The 19,464-nt window shown below is 35.0% G+C and overlaps 1 protein-coding gene across 1 annotated transcript in view; it reads right to left on the bottom strand.

Moving 5' to 3' along the window:
- Positions 1–289: 289 nt before the first annotated feature.
- The window catches only part of pico (ras-associated and pleckstrin homology domains-containing protein pico), a 477,116-nt gene continuing 457,941 nt past the window's right edge, over positions 290–19,464 (bottom strand). The window contains 8 exon segments of the mRNA XM_074169549.1: positions 290–3,691; positions 3,809–4,720; positions 5,543–5,958; positions 7,665–7,834; positions 8,582–9,275; positions 10,888–11,122; positions 18,238–18,287; positions 18,290–18,475. Coding sequence (XP_074025650.1) covers positions 3,386–3,691; positions 3,809–4,720; positions 5,543–5,958; positions 7,665–7,834; positions 8,582–9,275; positions 10,888–11,122; positions 18,238–18,287; positions 18,290–18,475 — 2,969 coding nt within the window. The 3' untranslated portion in view covers positions 290–3,385.

Below are 19,464 nucleotides of genomic sequence, written 5' to 3'. Positions count from 1 at the left end.
TCTTTTTTGACTAGTCAGATAAGTTACATATTCTGTAGTTTTCACAACACAATGTGTATTCTTTTCTGATGAATAACTGATTATGATTCTGACCTTAGCAGCTGCCGGCAAACAATGAACAGCTGAAAACTATCATATTTACATATTACTAACATAGTGAAAAATTATAATAGGACTCTCAAAACACATGAAATTTAAAATCCTTATTTTTGAAGATACTTCGTATTCACTCGACACTGAACTTTAATCAGCTTGGCAAGGTAATAGGATTAGGAAATGAAACACAATATTTGGTAAATATTTTTAATCTGGGTGATGACAAATTTTAAAATTGAGTCATTTATCATTTGATCCCACCCAAATAAACATATACGTATGCATGTTTTTTGATATCCATACATATGCATATAAATTATATAAACAGTAGATGGTATACAAAGTGTTCATTAAAAACAGTAAAAACAATAAAGATACTATTAAAGTAGAAAACTCTAGAATGTCTACAACGCCCTTCTACCTCTTTTTTGTGCTAAAAGACAAGTAATGTAGACCAATGAAATTGCACACAAAAACTGATTGTTGTTCTTCATATAAATTTAATTCAAATATACCTATACTTGTCTACATGTAGGACTACTAAAACTACATTTTGTAATATAGCATTATTAGTACAAAACATACAAAAAATATACGATAATGGCATTGTAGAGATCAATAAAGATTATATAAAAACGGATAATTATTACAGTATAATTACACGAAATAATCCGCCGTTGCATCGTGAAAACGGCATGGAACTTTAAACTATCTATATACATAAGTATCAAATACAAAAGGAAAAAAAGATTATTTAAACAAAGAAAAATAAATAACTGACTTTTTCAACCCTGTAACTTCATAATCATTGTATAAATATTTCAAACTAATTTGGGTAAAGTTTGTTATAAAATTTATAAAACACACAAATTCCGCTACATCTGTTGAAATTTTTAACTAGAGCTCACAGAGTAGGTAAGAACTTCGGATAAATAAAAGCAAATTGATGATGAATCATTCAACTGTGGTTTCATTTCTTTTATTACACTACCTACAATCTGTTCGATACTGACAAAGAGTGATAAAAGTTTCTATTAAGCATTTTGCATACAAGCAGGGTTTACCACTCTCTCTGTCAATATCAAATAGTAAATTTATCGTTTGAAATAAACCATGAATTAAAGTCAATTTTCCATCTGGATTTTCACAAATTACTTCTTTTTTTTAATTGTGACTAATTTTTTGTTTACTCCGTTTTTATGCTTACTCCATTTAAGTTGAAATTAACTCTCAGTCTTCCTGTTTTCATTTTTACTTCGATCCTATTTTTTCCAATACTACTCAAATTTATATCATTCAACAGAGTGCATTTTTTATCATCATTCAAATGAAAGAAAAGTATTCCCAGTCACCTTCTGTTGAACAAACGTTTTACAAACTACCTCATCCCTTGAAGGACATGAGAATTAGAAAATACCATTCTGAAATATTATATCCTAAAAATTTTCAAATATAAAACAAAAACTAGCCCACATTGCTCAATAATGTTTTCACTGAATTAAATAAAGTTGCAAGCAACAAAATAATTGTAATAAAATAATTGTAATTTTAGGTTAGGAACCAGTAATAAAATAAAAGTTTCATTCAGTACCTAGTATTAATTTCTGTAAAAAAATTTTAAATCAACTCGTTTATATCCGAAAATAAAAATAAATAACATTATTTTATCCCAAGTTACTACTACTCAGTAAACATTGTAAGCACCATTAATGTTTGACATTTTTCATCCATAAATAATTTAACTACCAATTTTAATTATGTACAGAAATTTTTTTCATAATTTCCACATCTAAGATTAAAACTAAGTAAGGAGTTCTTAAAATCACTCAATAAATGGCACAATTAATTTAAAATCACATCCCAGTGCAGACTTTTTGCTGGCAGTATAGTAGGACATACAAACTTGAAAAATAAACTCAAATTTCAGGAATGGTTACATACATTGGCAACAAGTTTTATATTATGCTTTGGTTATAGCATCATTGAATACTGTGAGTTGTGATCATCATTGTAATGAAAATTGCTTGTAAGATTATTGAAAATATTTGCGATGCAAACTGCAGGTGGCTTGCTTGATCATTATATGCTTAGCTTAGTCTCATTTCCTGCAGATATAATAGAGGGTTATTAAAAAATATTAATGGCAGGCTCAGAAAGACTTTGGAGTTCAGAACATTTTTATTTGGCATAAAATCTGCCCAGTTGTGTCATTATCATGGGTTATAGTCCTGGGTTGAAATCTGCAAATCCATGAATTTCAAAATGTTGCTAAGCAAATAACTCGAGTGTATAATAATTGAGGAAACTCAGAAAACTCAAGTTTCATAATCCAAATTTCAGGAATTTTATTTCAGATTTATTTCAGATTTTTATTCAACAAAGTATTTGCTCAGGAGCAAAATTGTCAAAATTATAAGATGGCAAGCATTTTTATTAATTCAGTTTGGTGTAAGATGGATATATGTTGGTGTTATTTCGTGAAAAAGGAAACGATAATATAAACTCAAAAAATATCATTTCAAAGTCCAAAATTTTCTCCAATGTATGTTAATTTCAATTGGTAAAAAAGGTCTAGTACAATGAATCATGGTAAATCGATTAAATAGGTCTAGTAGCTTGTTAAATAGGTCTAGTGCTTTGAATCGCTGTGAAACTCGGTAAACACCAGCAATCCTTCAACTGTTTCATCATTTCTTTGCATTGAGAAACATGATCTCTGTAAGTTCTGTAAAAGCTGCCTAGGTTAATTTTTTCATTGTTTTTAGTCATTGACGAAAATAATTAAATATTTCCCACAATCAATGAAAATGTATGCAATCCCGTTCTCCAAGTTTAGAAAATTATGGTATTTAATCAAATTATTATACACTCAAGTCAATTGTTTAGCAAAATTTCGAAAATTATGGTATCGCACATATTTTAACGAATTAAACTGGATGCACTGGAATGAACCCATTCATTTCACCAAAAATTATAATTTTTACATTTCTTGTTGAAGTTTATTCTGAAAAATACCTAGTATTTGTTACATAACCCTCCCAATTAAGAGTCTTTGGGATACTTGTGAGCAGTCCTGCATACGTAACAAAGCTCGGTACTTCACGAATGATTCACTTTGTTGGATGAAGGGTTACGTGTTGCTTAAGACTTTTCACAGCCCTTCTGAACCTGACTATCTTTCACACTAACCTTGAATATCACGGACAATTATAACATACAACGAAGCGACACTGATCTGATATGCCAAATTTGAGATTATTTTCCATGATCTATACTAACACACACAGCATCACTGAGTCTTTGGGGTACTTAAGTGCGTCGTTTCGCTCCGCTTGGGGGGAGGGGGCGGAGGTCGTTTGGGAGTGGATTTGCAGTCTCCTGACCTTGAGTGAACTGGACTTGTGGCATATTCCACTACAGAGCCATCTATGCTGTCCCTGTAGATGTTTTCGTAGAGATTGTTGGGACCATAGTGCTCCTGTACCCAGTTCGAGACGTTATGTTCTTTGTAGTCGGGAAGAAGAGGTGGAGGATCGCGGAAACCAAGAACCTCGTGAGGAGTCGTTTCTGGTTCGAGTTTACACTTTTCTGCAACCTAAAATCAAAATAAGGTTAAATTACATGATATATGGAAAATCATTAAAAAAAAGATCAGGTAAATCAGAACCCTCACTCACATTAATCGGTATCAAAACTAGAAGCAAGTTCTTACCTGCCACTTTTTCCTCATTACCCTCTGCAAGTCTTTGAGAAAAGTCATAGGTGGCTCGGCCAGCTTCTTTGGGCTTGTAAGCTTCGTGGACTCGGATCGTTTTGGGGGAGGAGGCTTCTTAGGTAGGGGAGGTAACTCTTGAGGTGGAAGAATAAAACTAATTTTCTTGCCAGACTTCTTTGGACTTAGAGGTTCCTGGAAGTTAACTTTCCTTTGTAAGCTGGGGGAGTTTTGCATGGTATAAGCACTGTTTCCAGAAGAACCGGAACTATTTGTAGATGCAATGCTATTCGAAGAAATTTGTCTTGGTAAAGAAGTTTGCCTGAGAGAAGATCTTAAACCCATGTTATTGTTGAAAGCTGGGTTGCTTGGAAGGGTGTTGGACTGCCTATACTGAGGAGGATTAACGTAAGGTGGCATTTCTTGAGTTGGGTAACTTGGGCTGTTCTGACTATAGCTACCCCTATGAGCTGGGCTGAAACCAGCAGGAGGATTGGCTTGTACTGGTGTACTACACCCGCTTCCAGCTGTCGACAGTGGTGGGCTACACACTGGGGTATTCAGTCTCGAATGTGTTGGAGTCAAGTCTGGCGACATTCCTTGAGTAGGAGTTCTTTCCGGACTCAGCACATTAACTGGCGTTATGCTACCTTTTCTCCTTCTAATTGTACCAGTATCAACTTCGCCTGGTGGTGGTGGTAAAGACATCAGGGATAACTGACTGCCAGTCAGTTCGCTGCCTGTTATAGGAGGGAGATCGCTTGGGTTGGGAGGTGGAGGAAGACTATCGAGAGAGAGGTTAGAATTGTATATTTCTGGAGGAGGGGGTGGAAGGGTGTAGTTGGGTGAATTGTTGAGAATAACGTCCCCATTTGTTTCTGGAGGAGGTGGTAGTGATGTTACAGAGTCGGTCTGTAAAAAAAAAGAAACCGTATTATAAATATGAAGAAAATGTATTATCCCTAACAATAAAAGCAATACGTTTCAATCATCAAATCATTCTGTTCAACATTCCTTGACACCCAATAATGAACTATTGTTCTGTTAATAATTATTTTCAAGACTATCACCAAATCTAGAATCATCAAAACACAATAAGCACGGGAACAATAAAGTAAATACTAACATGCAGTTGGAGGTTAAAATAAAGTTAGTTAGGTGGCTTCAACAAATTCTGGAAACCATGCTTTCCAACATGATTTTTTAGAACTTCTCGTGCTTTCAAAAAGTTAGAGTTCCGGTGCTTAAAACAGAAAAGGGGATAATTAGAAAAAAATGTATGAGAACTATCGGCAGAACCATGTCAAAAAAGGTGGTGTTAACAGAAGAAATAATCTATAGCAACGACATATATTTAGAACAGTGGTTTTCAAATTTACCTTCAATATCTTCAAAAACAACCAGAAAGATAACATATGAAAATTTTTTGGTGATTCATATGTTCGAAATTAAGATTATTTCAAATTTTTTTCATGAAAATTCTTATATGTTAGGCTGATAGAATTTTTAAGATACATTTCTGAAGTATTTTTTCATGAAGATATCCAAGGCAGATTTTCAATTAAAAATATCTAGAAGTAATAGTGCCACTTGACTGAATCAAGATTGAATCAAAATGAAATTGCTATGCAAGTTATGTTCAACAATCTTGTCTTCAAATTTGTCAAAGGCAGTGTCTTTCCATTGACTGTTAAATGAATACAGAATTTTTCACTACTTATAATCTTCACTCACCATGCAAGATGGAAGGTCCATATTATTTGTAGGCGAAGAGGATCCCCTAAGAGACCCACCAGTCGGAGACTCCACGAAGGGTCTTTCTCCGAAAGGAGACCCTCGATCCCTGATGGGAGTTCCGCACAATGGAGTAGAACTGCCACTTCTTCCTCCCATCGATTCCATGGACCCTCTCGACTTGTAGGAATGTTGCCTTTTCAGTGTACCAGTATTGGAAGAGTCGTCTGGAGAAAGTCCAGATTTTCTTCTGTTGTGCGATCTCGTTAGTGTGCCCGAGTTGGTATAGAGAGCGGGGCTGGAGGGAAGAGCCACGCCATCTACTTCGTCACGGGTTTCGCCTACTTCTTTCAGTTGTCTAGTGATGTTGGTTAAGGGAAGACTGGGTTTCATGGAGGGTTTCCGTTTGATCGTTCCTGATGAAGAAATAAAATTTAGTTCAACATAACAGTATTATTCCAGATTCAGGCGAACTTTTCGACATAATTCAACTACTGAAGAACATTTTGTAGTGACGTTCAAAAATGTTTATAGAGAGACTTCATTTTAGTATTCCATTTTTATTGTCGTGATCTGAGTCAATCACGAGGTATTTTTGAATTTCACGGGTTTGGAGAGTTTAACCATCAGAATTTTTTGATTGTGTTGGTATACATGCCCCTGAAGTATGATAAAATTTTCAGCTGTAACCATTGTTCATTGTGGCGGCCACTAAGGCTACCAAAAACGGAAGACTTAACAAAACATCAATGTATATCAAATTTTGCATAAAAAATAACTTGAGTATGTGAAATGTAAACAAAAGCCTATGGTGAGTCCGCTATGAGGAAAACAAACAAAAGTTCACGAGTGATATAAGCGTTTCCAAGATGGTCGTGAAGACGCTGCAGCTCCCATTTATAGAATTCAGCTAAAGGACATTCACGCAATTTTCTACAACTCAAGGGGAAATTTTCTCAAGAGTCGTACCAAAAAGATTGAGACTTTCAAAGACAATAGTGAATCAAATTATCCTGAAGCAACATGGAAAACTTTAGTCTCCGTGTGTGATACAAGAAGAGTGGAAAATCATGATGGCGTATTGAGATTCAACTAGATTTATAAATAAACTGTGGAACAATTAATGATCCAAATTCAGATACTTCTGGAGAGCAAAATCTTTCTCACAGTCAATCACTTCCACCCAATTTTTTATAAGTTTATAATACTGATTTCATTTTCACACACTGTACATTTATGTAGAATCTTTCAATTTCTTTTTTGTGATCTATTATCAGCTTTAGACCATGTTGATTTGATTTTGACCACTGTCGAAAATTATTATGTTTTGTAAAAAGTCTGCAGAAACCTTTAAATAACAAAACGGAAGAAATCCAGAGACATATTTGCACATGCAACACAATTTCTAGGTGATTTTACAGATCATTTTGCATTGTGAAATTCAGAGACCATAGGTTAATTTTGTCAAATATTGGCAGATTGGTTCCCTCAGTGGAGAATGAATACAATGTTGATACTTTCGCTTTGTACAAAAAATTCTGAACTTGGACACACTCGACTCGAAGATAAATGATGGATAATCAAATGGAAGTATGGAAAGGAAAATTATATACAAAGCTATACAATAGCTTTAAAGATTGAAAACTTATTCGAGAAACTCAACTGGAGAAAACAAGACTGAGTTTTCTGCCTTCGGAAGTTATTCATAGACATATTGATGTTTCTGTGGAAGAAGTAATTGACCTATTCGCAGCCAGAACAAATATATTTTCATTAGTATGGCTTTTTTGTTATGTGTCTGAAAATTTTAGAGAACATTGAATACTTATCAAATAAATAAGCGGTGTATTATCAAACCCTCTCACTCATTTAGAAAAGACTTCAACTATCCACTGATATAATCACAAAAAGTTATTTTAGTGGAGATAGTTTTCCGCAAACTGATTTTTTTATAGAGGTGAGTAATGTTTCACAGCATTTTATTTTCAAACACTTTGTACTTATTACCTCCCCGGGAATAAATTCCTGGTTGCGGCTTTGAAAATTGTTCATTGCCAATGAATTCAGATCAAGAAAGATATTGTCGTAGTCATAAATGTTTCAAAAACTTGGGATTACTCACCCATTGGAAATTCTGAATCAAAAGCATTTTCACAGCTGGAAGGGGCTCCATCTGACATACATCCACTAGAACTTGAACTGCTCGCTCTACTATGGCGACCTGAACTCATATCAGTAGAAGTGGAATAAGTTTCGCTCTGGGTTCCATAACCACCTTCACTGCTCTGATATCTGAAAAATTGAAAATTGAGATTGAAAGTACTCGTGAGTAAAGATACATGCTATCCTAAGAGATGTGAAATATTGAAACAAAGTATCTGCCAATTTCTGAACAAATATTCTTTATCAATTCATGTTCAAAATCATCTTCAGTCCAAATTGAAAATGTTTCGGGGCTGATAAGACTATCAAAGATTACAATTCACACAGATGGAAAGCTCAGGTCAACAAATATGATTTAACAAAAAAAAAATGAACCGAAAAATATTTACCATATTTTACATTTTTGCCTTTCTTTCGAAATATGAAAAATGTATTGGTTCTGAAATGTGACTGGAGAGGTTTAGAAAAAATATCTGGTAATGGTGGCATATTATTATATAGCAAGGCAAAAAGTGAATCAAAGAGGCGAACTTCATTATATTTACAATCTTTCTAAATAAAAAATTATGAAATACAATGACGAGCAAATAACTGTCAAAACAGAAACACTTTGAATTTATACAAAATTATAACCGCTCAAATTTCTCATACTAGTGATATTCATTCAGAAAGAAAATATATGGTTCCTAAGTAAAACCTTTTATAGTTGATTTCCTGAACCCAAGTGAAACCTTCTACAGATGGTTCCTATATTTATATTTTTATGTTTCATTTTAGCAATCTGGGTTTGTAGTTTGTTTGTGTATATATAACCAATTAGAAAACTAGAAATATCTGGTTTTTCCCAAACAGTAAAGTAATAAAAAGGATACGTACCCTTGCGTCGGAGTTGTAACATTGGACGGAAAAGACTGTACAGCAATCGAACTGACAGAACAACTCCTGGCATGTGCTAAAATATCCAAATCCTCCCGCTCCAGCTCGTCAATCAAACTCCGGTAATTGTCCATCAGCTGTTTTCCAAACTTGGCGATTCTCATTCCGACTAGCCATTTCTCCAGAGTCTTTTGGTCTTCGGCGCACAAATACTTGATGAATTTCGTCGATTTGGGTTCCTGTAATCTAGGATGCTTGATCGCGAAACAGAAGTCTGTTGGGGCTTTGTACTTTTTCTTCCACCCCAAGCCATAATATATGTGGTTATTGTCAAAAGTGGCTAAACAAACCAAGTCCTTGGCAGATTTCACTTTGTCCTTCGGGAAATAGTACAGACCGGAAGCTCTGAGGACGAAGTGGTATTTTTTCCAACCCTTCTTCGAGTCTGCTTTGAGGTAGAGAGGTCCTTCTAGTTCGGGTGGGTTGGTGGAAGAAAAATATTCCTCTAGAAGCATGTTTCTGGCATGTTCGTCGAAGTCTTGATTTTTATCATTGATGGATGGTAAAAACTTTTCTGGAGTGAGAAACAATCTGATTTTGTCTTCTCTTTCCACAAAATATATCTTGTTCTTGGATTCCCGAGTCCAAAGAAGGAGATTGTCCACGAGTAGCTCGTGATCTTCATAGAAACGTTCTGTGAAAGGATTAGAAGTCGTTAGTTTTTAATAAAAAGAAAATGAAACTGACTGTGGTTTAAATAATTTGGACAATCGAAAAAGTGCATTTTACAAAAGTATATGACTAGTATTTTTATTGGCATAACTGAGCTGAGATTGAAGGTACAAATAAAAGGTATTTCAAATGTTTTATTTCTGAAATATTCCCATTTCAGTTGTATATCAAGATGTTTATAATGTTCATTTCAAAATCATCTAACAACATACTTTTCAGTTTATTCCAATTTGCAGCTGCATAAAAAACTATTTGATTGGTAGGTGCAATCTTGTATTTTTTCCTACATTATATGAGACAGATCATGGAAATAAATATTAAAAGGTAAAAGGGGAGGAGAATAAATTATTATTATCATTATATTGTAATTTCGTGTCACTATGATTACTTTGAATGCTATCAAGGCTGTGAAATTGTGACTAGCATATTCATGGATGAATTATATACCATCGTTTTCCTCTCCAGACTATCTCATACTGTGTATTTGAAAATAAAATTATAAATAATAAAACTGGGTGATAAATAGTAACACTGGGTAAGTACGTGGTAGATCTACCTCCTCTCCAAATTTTTCTGGAGAGAGAGGCTAGATAGACTGCATATAGACTTGTACACATTGCCAATTGCACAAATCAATTTAATGCAGAGTGCAACAGACTGTTGGTTAACACTGGAAGTCATAACATTCTGGAAATGACCTCTGACTTTATGCCTTCAACTGTCAACTACGAACTGCCTTATAAAGTACTGTTTCCAATTAGAGAAGACTGGATCCTACGGAAGACGGAAATATTGAGAGCAGATAGATGTTGGTTCACAGATGGATCTGGTGCAGGTGTTTTCAGTCGCAGACCCAGGATAGAGATTTCAACCTGCCTAGGAACCTATGCAACTGTATTTCAAGGAAATTTACGCTATTGAATTGTGTGCGGAGAGATTGGAAGAATCCAACTTCATACAAGTCAATGAAAATATTCTCGGACTGTCAAGCGGTGCGGTGTTGGAAGTTCTTGGCTCCTACCGAGCAACGTCTAAATTGGTAGCAAATTGCCAAAAACGACTCTCCTCGATGGTCTGGATTCCTGGCCATACTGGCCTGAAAGGCAATGAGTCTGCTGACTCCCTTGCAAAGGAGGGTGCTTTAAGCCGCTTCATCGGACCAGAACCTGTCATTGGCATCGCTTTAGGCTTTGCCAAACAAAGATTGAACACCTGGATAGCAAGAAGATTTATGGACTTCTGGCAGAATCTTTCAAGATTGGCTCACTCCAAGGCGTTTATCCACCCTTCGAAGCTTGATACCAAACAGTTTTTGGACTACAGTAGGGATGAACTACGATGTCTAACAGGCCTTCCTACAGGTCACTGTCATTAGAATCATCATATGCAGAGAATCGGACTGTCGCCTCTGGAAAATGATGAAACAGCAGAGCACATACTTTGTGCCTGCCCCGCTGGGGCCGAATCAGGTTTTTAGAGTTCGGCTCAGAAAATATTCAAACACTAAAAATACATTACAAGAAATAATAAACAAACTTTGAATATACAGAAAACATACAAAAATAATCACTCACCCATGTACAAGTCAGGCAAATGTTCCACAAGAGCCCACTTCGGTTCCATCGGTACGTGATTTTTGTCCGCCAAAAGCCTAGTCACGTACGAACAAATCATTTTTTCGTCCACCAAAAGCGATTTCGCCGAACCGTCAGTAGTAAAAACTTTCAAAAACAGTTTCTGTATGTTGGCTTCTTTGATCTTCTCCATGGCCATTCTGATTTTTTCCGCCTTGAGCCTCGATGCATCATCCTGCGTGCAAGAACGAAAACGTACTGATTAAGAAAGGATATGAAATATTAAGCGTTGCAAAATAAAGGTGCATTTAATATTGTTAGTGAAATTATCCGTATGTAGTTATGTTGCCTCACAGGTAGGTATTATAAATAATGAAATCATTTTTCAAAGAAAACAAAGATTATATCCGCATAACCGTACTTTGATTTTTTGTTTAGGGTAATAAAAATACGATTAGAATTCAATAGTTTCATAATTCTGGTAAGTCAACTCTGAAAATTGAAATTGATCTGAGTATTTTGCATTTGAAAAAATAATGAATCGTTTGGATGTTTCTTCATTCGTTATAAGAAAAATCTTTTCAATTGACTGTTCCTAAACGCTTTATTTCCTTTTATGATTGAGTTATAGAGGTTTTTGGAATGGTACAATTTGTATCCGAAATCGAAGATAACAAACATCTGATTATTACTAAAAAATCGAAGTAAGTAATCCAGAAACTCTAGAAATGTCAGACATAAAAATTTTCGGACCAGGGCTAACGAATCCGGAAATTAGCTTTGGCATAGTTACATCCAAAAGGTTTCCCTCGTTTGACTCTAAAAATTGTTCACTTTTATTTTCTGAGATTCATCCTTCATTCTCTCTTCCATGGTTTCCAATATCTTTCTCCGGGAGCTTCATCTGGTATTCGACATACACATCCCTTTTAGTTTCTTCTGCTATTTTATTGTTTATAGATAATTCATAAACGATTCCTGAATGTTTCTTTAAATTTTCTGTCTTCCTGCCATGTCTTTGATATTCATTAGAATTTCATGTCACTATCATCAGTGTGGCAGAGCTATTTTTTCGAATTTTCGACTGTAGTCCGCAAATTTAATACCTGACGTTTCGTCTACAGCTCAGGTACTAGGAGAAGCACTTTAAAAGGTAACACCTCGTTAACCTTTACCCAGCTAATGCCGCGCAGAAAGCTGAAGGAAAACCATCAGGCGAATATGCAACGTCTTCCATTTTGAAGATTTGGTTTATTATATCCGTTAGAGCACGATATTCTTTTCTGTTTCTATTTCTTTTTCTGCGTGATGTACTTCTTCAAAGGATCATCTTTTACTTTCCACTGTTTGGTCGTCTTCTTCTTCATTATTAGTTGTTTTTACTATTGTTCTCTGAAGTTTTTGTTCATTCTACCACCGAATTCATTTCTTTATTTTTCATGGTTTGAAAACCCTTTTTCTTTTGATAATTTGTTTTCATATTTCGGTATTATTGTCCCTAACTCAGGTATTTTTTTCTTTCAATTATTTTTTGAGGTTAGAGCTTATTTTGATGTTCCACAATGTCCTCTACATAGTTTTGTTTCATTTGAAACTGATATTTGAAAAACAAATAATTTACTTTTTTGTATTCAAGAAACAGATTATCGTGAGATAACACCACTGTAGGTAATAATAGAGGTACTTAGCTCAATCGAATACCTGCATTTTGTTTACTTGTAACAATTTGGATACGCTAATATGAAAACCTGTGAGTAAACTAGATCGATTTGATCATTCAAAAGGTTGCACAAGCAATGTTTATGCTTATTGAATTTCCAAGGATTCCAAATAATTGAGTTTGCAACCCCTCCTTGCATAGTGCCAAATTTCCGTAACGTTTAGATTCGGGAACTTGTGGTTACATGCCAAGGAATGGTTTGAAAACGTCGAATCATTTTTACCTATTCTGAAGGACCTTTCATGTTCACCATACCGTCTTTAGTTTAATATATAGGTTTGAAAATGTCTTTATATAGGACGACACTGCAGTTAGTTAGTTACAAATAAAAGTGGTAAAAAACATAGAAAGTTTCAATTCTCTTTTCTTCACAAAGAATATTTATTAAAAATATTGAAATCTCAAGTTTTTTATACAAATTCAGATTCTGAACAGATATCTAAGAATGGTAGGTATCAAATTTTAATAAATGAAAGCAGCTTTTGATTTGATATTATGATATCTTCAGGATTACCAAATGTTATATTGCATTATGTATTAGTTGTAAAACAAAATAATATCATCCACAACCTTAACATTGAATACATACTATAGATTCACACATTGCCTCCATGTGAAGGGTTACCGCATCTAAAATTTCCATCATCTTTCCCAGGCGGATCGAAATTCTAAGGTCTAAAGTTTATCCACCATAAAAACGGTGAACTTTTGTTTTATTTACCGAATCAAAAGTTCAACTAGTCCACTGTCAACAAACACAAAATCAAGTATGAAATTATCACTATTTTGACGACCAGATAAGAAACGTGCTGATTCGTAAATACAGTCTGGTCGATAGGAACAAATTTATTGTTTCCAGACAAGGCTGTGAACCACAACTGAATAAATATGAGTATGTCCCAAGTTCTAGGTACTTAGGTCATTAGAGTAGACTATATATACGGGGTAATAACTAATTTCTTGTTCCTAGAAACTTTAAAACTCGTATTTAATTAATTTTTATATTAGGCGAGATAAGTACAAAATTTAAATAAACCTCTAGAATGGTTGATACATCACCTGCTTCCTTATTACAAATGGGCATAAAATAATATGTTGCGAGTGCGGAAGGTCTATAAAATGAAAATTCCATCATCCCTCTAGTAGGTAGGTATTGTCAATGGGGAATGTTCTCAATTTGGGTTATTCCAGCAAATGCAAGTTTGAAGAAAATAAAGTTGAGTTTAATTCATGAGTTTTTCAAATTCACTTCGAAAAGTATTCAAATTGATGTTTCAAATGTTGGGTTTTAATTTTTAAAGGGATTTGTTTCTAATTCACATATTGGCAACAGCCCCTATATCAAGTTGAAATAATTTATACGTACTTAGATATTCTACTTTAAAAAAACGAAAATTACCTTTATCAATCAACAATTAAGGCAAAATATAAATTATAGTTCAATACCACCTCCACAAGCCACATAAACAACAGTTGTTTTGTTATTTATTTATATAGAGGAAGTGCACAAAATGTCATATGTCACATAATGTCTTGGAACTCGGAACATAAGTAAACAGAACAGCACGCCTCTGAAATATGTCATCTTTGTTTGTCACATACAGGTAACAGATTCATTGTCCTTTATTAGCTATAACCGATGTTGCCAAATGGTGAAATAGAAACGAGTACCTTTAAATGTTGAATGCATTATTCAATTCCTCTTTTTTAAGTATTTAAATAATTTTTTAAAGAAAAAGGTTGAAATGATAAGTTTAAAATGCGTTGTTTTAGAGCTTTTTTATGAAAACTACTTGATTTCGTCAGGAGGAACATTCCCCATTGTTGACCAGACAGACTTATCCTTCTTGAGCACATGTGCAATATCAGATGAACAGATATGGTGTTGTAAATGTCTGCTCGAGTTATGAACAAAAAACATTTACCTTTGCAGCTACGTGTCTTTTGAATATTTCCTAAGAATAATTTCAGACTGTTTTTTATACTATTTCTATAGTATATGGATGTATTTATGGGATGTGAGACGGTAGCCTGGTGGGTTGACGTGGGTGGTTTGCTCCACTCGCTCAATCAACCGCTGTGGGAACCAATGGTTCGAAACGGAAGGCCGGACGATCGATTTTCACTTCCTATCGTCCAACCCATGTTAGAAATCACTCGTTAAAAGACTTCGTTAATCCTTAGCTCGCACAAGTTTCGACTTCTGAGAGTTGTCGTTCGTAGGAGGACGACAGGTGATTGAGGGAAAAACAGATTTATTAGGTTTCCTCTGTCGATTTTCATTTTTATGACATTATAGTAGAACAGATGTTTTAAAATTCTTACCTGCCTTTCAGCTTTGGTTATGAACTATCTATTTTACAGAAAGAGTACAGAATAGAAAATAAAGAAAGTTGGAAGTTTCCAGCTGCGCTTCTTTCACTTTTGTATGTTTTTTATGTTGCCACCATGGATGAAACTTGGCCAACTTGTCATCTGTCAAGTCTTGTTTGGTTAGACGCAGTGCTGCCAATGACGGGTAATCGAACTCATGGCTAAACATCCTGGAATGGTTTTGTGTAATGACATCGAGAGTTATGACAGAAATCATGATTGCCAACAATTAAATCTGAAACCCAGTGACAATGGGCGCCAATATCATCGTTAATAGCATCATTTTATACCGAATTAGTTTGGCAGTAGAGAAGTAGTACCTATTCAGTGTTTTTTTCATCACTTCATCGTTTGAAGGATATAAATACACTACTCGTAATTGTGCACTTGTTCTGGAAGTGTCTAAAATTCGCTGTTGCATGTATCATTAGGCAACTTTAACTATTTTACTATTTATTCACTTCTTTGCGGCCTCCCAAATTGAGCCTTGAGAAGTAAATGCATAGGTATCGAAAATTCCGTATCAATCGACGAGGAGATTGAGTTTTAAAGCATCACATTTCTTGCTTTTAACATACATATTCATCTAAAAACGCAGACTTCTTTGTAATGTTTGGTCCTTGCAAAATCTGGTAATTTCAAACACATTTGTAGGTAATCTGAAAATTCATCATTGGCAACACTGGTTTGATACGTTTTGAGGCTTCTATTACTTCAGATGTGTAGATTGTCACTATACAACGTATCAAATTTTGCATTGTTCCTTCTTGTTTCACGCGTTTTTTAAAAATTGTTCTTTACTCCCTAGTAGAATCAATTTTTATATGTCAGTATTAAAATTATTCAATAATATTCCGTATGACCCTAAAATATTTCTTTACTAACAAGACCAGAAATCGTTTTTGAATTATGATTTTATCACTGACATCTATCGGGGACATCGATCAAAGGTTTTTTTCGAAATACAGGAGTTTTAAAAAACTCCTATGATATCAATCGAGGACGTTGAGAAAATAAAACGAACCGAAGAAAAAACTCTAAGATTCATTAGAATTTTTCCAATTCTGAATACGGAGGCAGATTTTAGCTTCCGAAACATGAGGATCTGTAGGTGTATAAGCTCTTTACTCTTTATTAGTAGCAGATTACATCTGCTACTTTTATTTAAGGAAAAATAAATGAATACGATAAATGGATAGAACATTTTCTTTGAGAAAAATACTTTTGAGTTTAAATTTATCGGTGTCAACTGAAAAGTTTGCCCATTCTACACCTGTATTCATTTCATGACAATTTTTTTACACTTTTTAGATTGTGGAAGGTAAACAAACCAAAAAAAGGTCGACAGAAAAACCGTGCCTTTCTCAAAAAAATGAATTTGGGTAAAATATATACTCTTTCGTACGAATAAACAAAAGTAACATGTGAATCTGTATTTATCTCACAATGACAACACGTGGCCCAACCATAACTTTGTTATTTATAGTTCTTTTAATATTCCCATGAATTAAATGAAAGAAGGTTCAAAATTTCAAAGCTTCACACAAATATTTATTTGCAGTCGTTCTGGCGTCTTGTCAGAAGCCATGTCCTGTAAACAGACATCCAGTGAAGAATCAATCGTCAACGGTACTGATTACAAGTCGGCCATAGTACATTGCGCTGTATAAAGACATCAAAGAGATTTATAGCCCAGATCTAGATGCAACTTCGATGTTCTGTTCAAGGCACGTTAGTGACAGATATCCACTTGCGAAAGTCTGGATTTCGATATAGAATTTTATTTGAGAAGTCAGAACAACGGATACCTGGATATGTTCACTTTAGCCTCTAGTCCAAATTCATCTTCTATTTCATGTTAACTTTTATTCTTACATATCTCGCTTGTTAGTCCATAGGTGACCTTTTTACCTTCCTGGAAAGGACAGGTTGGACGATGACCTAGAAGGACAACTCCTCGGAAGGATGTACCACTCTACAGATACAGATAGAAACATAATGTAGTGATCGAACTCGAACTCGGGAGTGGAAGGTCGACACTGGGTTTCACGATGGATCATGGACTTCACCTTTACTCCACATATTGAGTGGTTCAAGTACGCTGTTCAAACCTGTCATTATGTAAGCTTCGAAGTAAGCTTTATCCATTTGGAGAAATATAAAATTGAATTCTCTCTTTGGAACATATACCAGGGAGACATTGAAAATGATGCCGAGTGCTTCATAGTACTCAGAGTTTCAATATTATATTTGGTGGATACACGACTCCTCACGGTATCAAAGGTCTGGTCACTCAACCATCTGAAGACGTCAGTTTCCCAACAAATGGTTTGGATGCAGTGGAGATACTTCTAAGAGAAGTCTACAGCCAGCACAGTAGAAAGGTCAGCTTAAATTTATACCACCCCGCCACTATCGATCAATAAAGTCTCATCTACCTACTGTCTTCTTACGGAAACTGCAGCTAAAAGTTTAAAGTTCGAAGATCGTTACGATTTTGGTTACTTAAATTTTTTGAGGGCCTTGAAATTTATATTTTGGCATTATCTAGGTCCAATTCGCATGAATCAATTGTGGCTCCCAAAAATACAAACTCCACCAAATAACTGGAGTTCGTTAACAAAACCGATTAATTGGTGTAGTGGGTGATGTTTCAGGTCCGATGGCGAGAGTGTAATTTTGCCAAATATTGAAAACCTGATTCGGACCGCGGTGATGAAAGTACTTATGTGATCTGATGTTTCATCATCTTCTAAACAGAGATGTCATGCCAAATCTTCCGACAGTACAAGTTTCTCCATATGATGATTTAAAGGAATTCAGAAGGTAAACGATCTGTAAAATGAGCAATTTATTCAAGTAATCTGTAAGTTTATACCACTGACGTGACATTAATGTGATATCATCTTTAAAAAACCATCTTGAGCTCTGCAACCTTTTGGCTGCATGCTGCAAAAAACTTCATCCCATGCTGCCCGTAGAACCAAGAACTAAATAAACCCTTTCAGTATTAAAATACACATTTCAATCCATACGAAATAATTAACCGAAGCCAGAGTACAAACATTCTGGAAGTCAGGAATGATTAAGAGATACCCGTGAGGAAAATTAATAAATATGCTCCCGTCGCACGTATGACTGATTTATCACAGCCACTACAAAAACAATTGGTGATTTATAATTCCGTTTGGTGCAGCGTTATAATAAATGGATAAATCCGACCCGAGTGTGGGTGAGATTAATTACTTTTTTCTTACCTGCTGCATGTTTTGTAGCCTCAACGTTTGAGGCTTGGCCCCACTTCCCCACTGCTGGCAGACGATTCGCTGGAGAGCATGGAAACGGTATCGCTGAAAGCGGAATCATTGTCCGGTGATTCGGTTCTTCCGGCTTCGGTTTTCAATAAGCTATCTTCTGGGTCGATCTTCATTCTGGAGGCTTCCGATAAGGATCTATTGTGCGTTCGGGTTTCATATTGTGACATTGTTTGAGCATCTGGAAACGAACGTGCATTTCAATTACTACGAACGGATAACAAAGTTATATTTATGTTGAAAATACTGTTGAAGAAAAAATAATTTGGACAAGTACTAGATAAGTGGCTAGAATCGTGCGTTAAATGCAGCAGTATTACAAGGAGACAGAACTTCCAGGCAGATAATTTTTTCAAGTAAACCAAAAACACGTCAACCGGGTAACATATTATTATCTAAAAACCACTGAAAAACCTTCAACCCAAATGGGGGTTTCATCAACAATATTTTTACAAAGGGAATGGAATTGGGTTGGAGATCCATGAAAAATCCGTTACTCAACAACTAATCTTCAGAGAGGTATCACAATGGATAGAATGTTGATTATGACAAAATAGCTACTTCAACGGGCGTAAGTCGTTCTAGTGCCTGGCACAATCATCGTTATTGGGCTGAAATACAAAACTACGGCCAGTAGCACGTTTATCCATGTCTAAGTGAGAAACAACATGGGTTCTTAACTAAAAGATCCACGATAACTAACCTAACATGTTTTATACAAGAGGCAAATCAAGTTGTCAAAAATAGTCATTATTTTTACAGATTTTAGTAAAGTCTTCGACAAGGATGATCATGAGGTTATGTTGAAAAAACTATACACTTTTGGGCTCTCAGATCAACTCTTGAAGCTGTCAGCTTCGTATCTTACAGTATGTACTTTATACGGAATAGGAATCAGAGAATTTCTTCACAAGATCTGGTGTACCCCAAGGGTCCAATCTAGGACCCCTCTTCTTTTTATTACTAATACATGATCTACCAGATGTAGTTCAGGACTCGCAATGTGCACTATTCGCAGATGATTTTAAATTATTCAAGGAAATCAAAAGCCAAGAAGATTTGATTTTGCTATAAAATGACGTAGATACGGTTTACGAGTGGTCACTGTCAAATCGTCTCACATTTGATGTTGACAAATGTTTAAGTATGTCAATTACTAGGAAAAAACTA

The sequence above is a fragment of the Leptinotarsa decemlineata genome, unplaced genomic scaffold (assembly GCF_025532065.1).
Source record: "Leptinotarsa decemlineata unplaced genomic scaffold, Ldec_3_MD MMD2_P_RNA_scaffold_5, whole genome shotgun sequence".
Taxonomy (NCBI): domain Eukaryota; kingdom Metazoa; phylum Arthropoda; class Insecta; order Coleoptera; family Chrysomelidae; genus Leptinotarsa; species Leptinotarsa decemlineata.
Note: the sequence above shows the minus strand (reverse complement) of the source record. Positions and strands in the feature narration are given on the sequence as shown.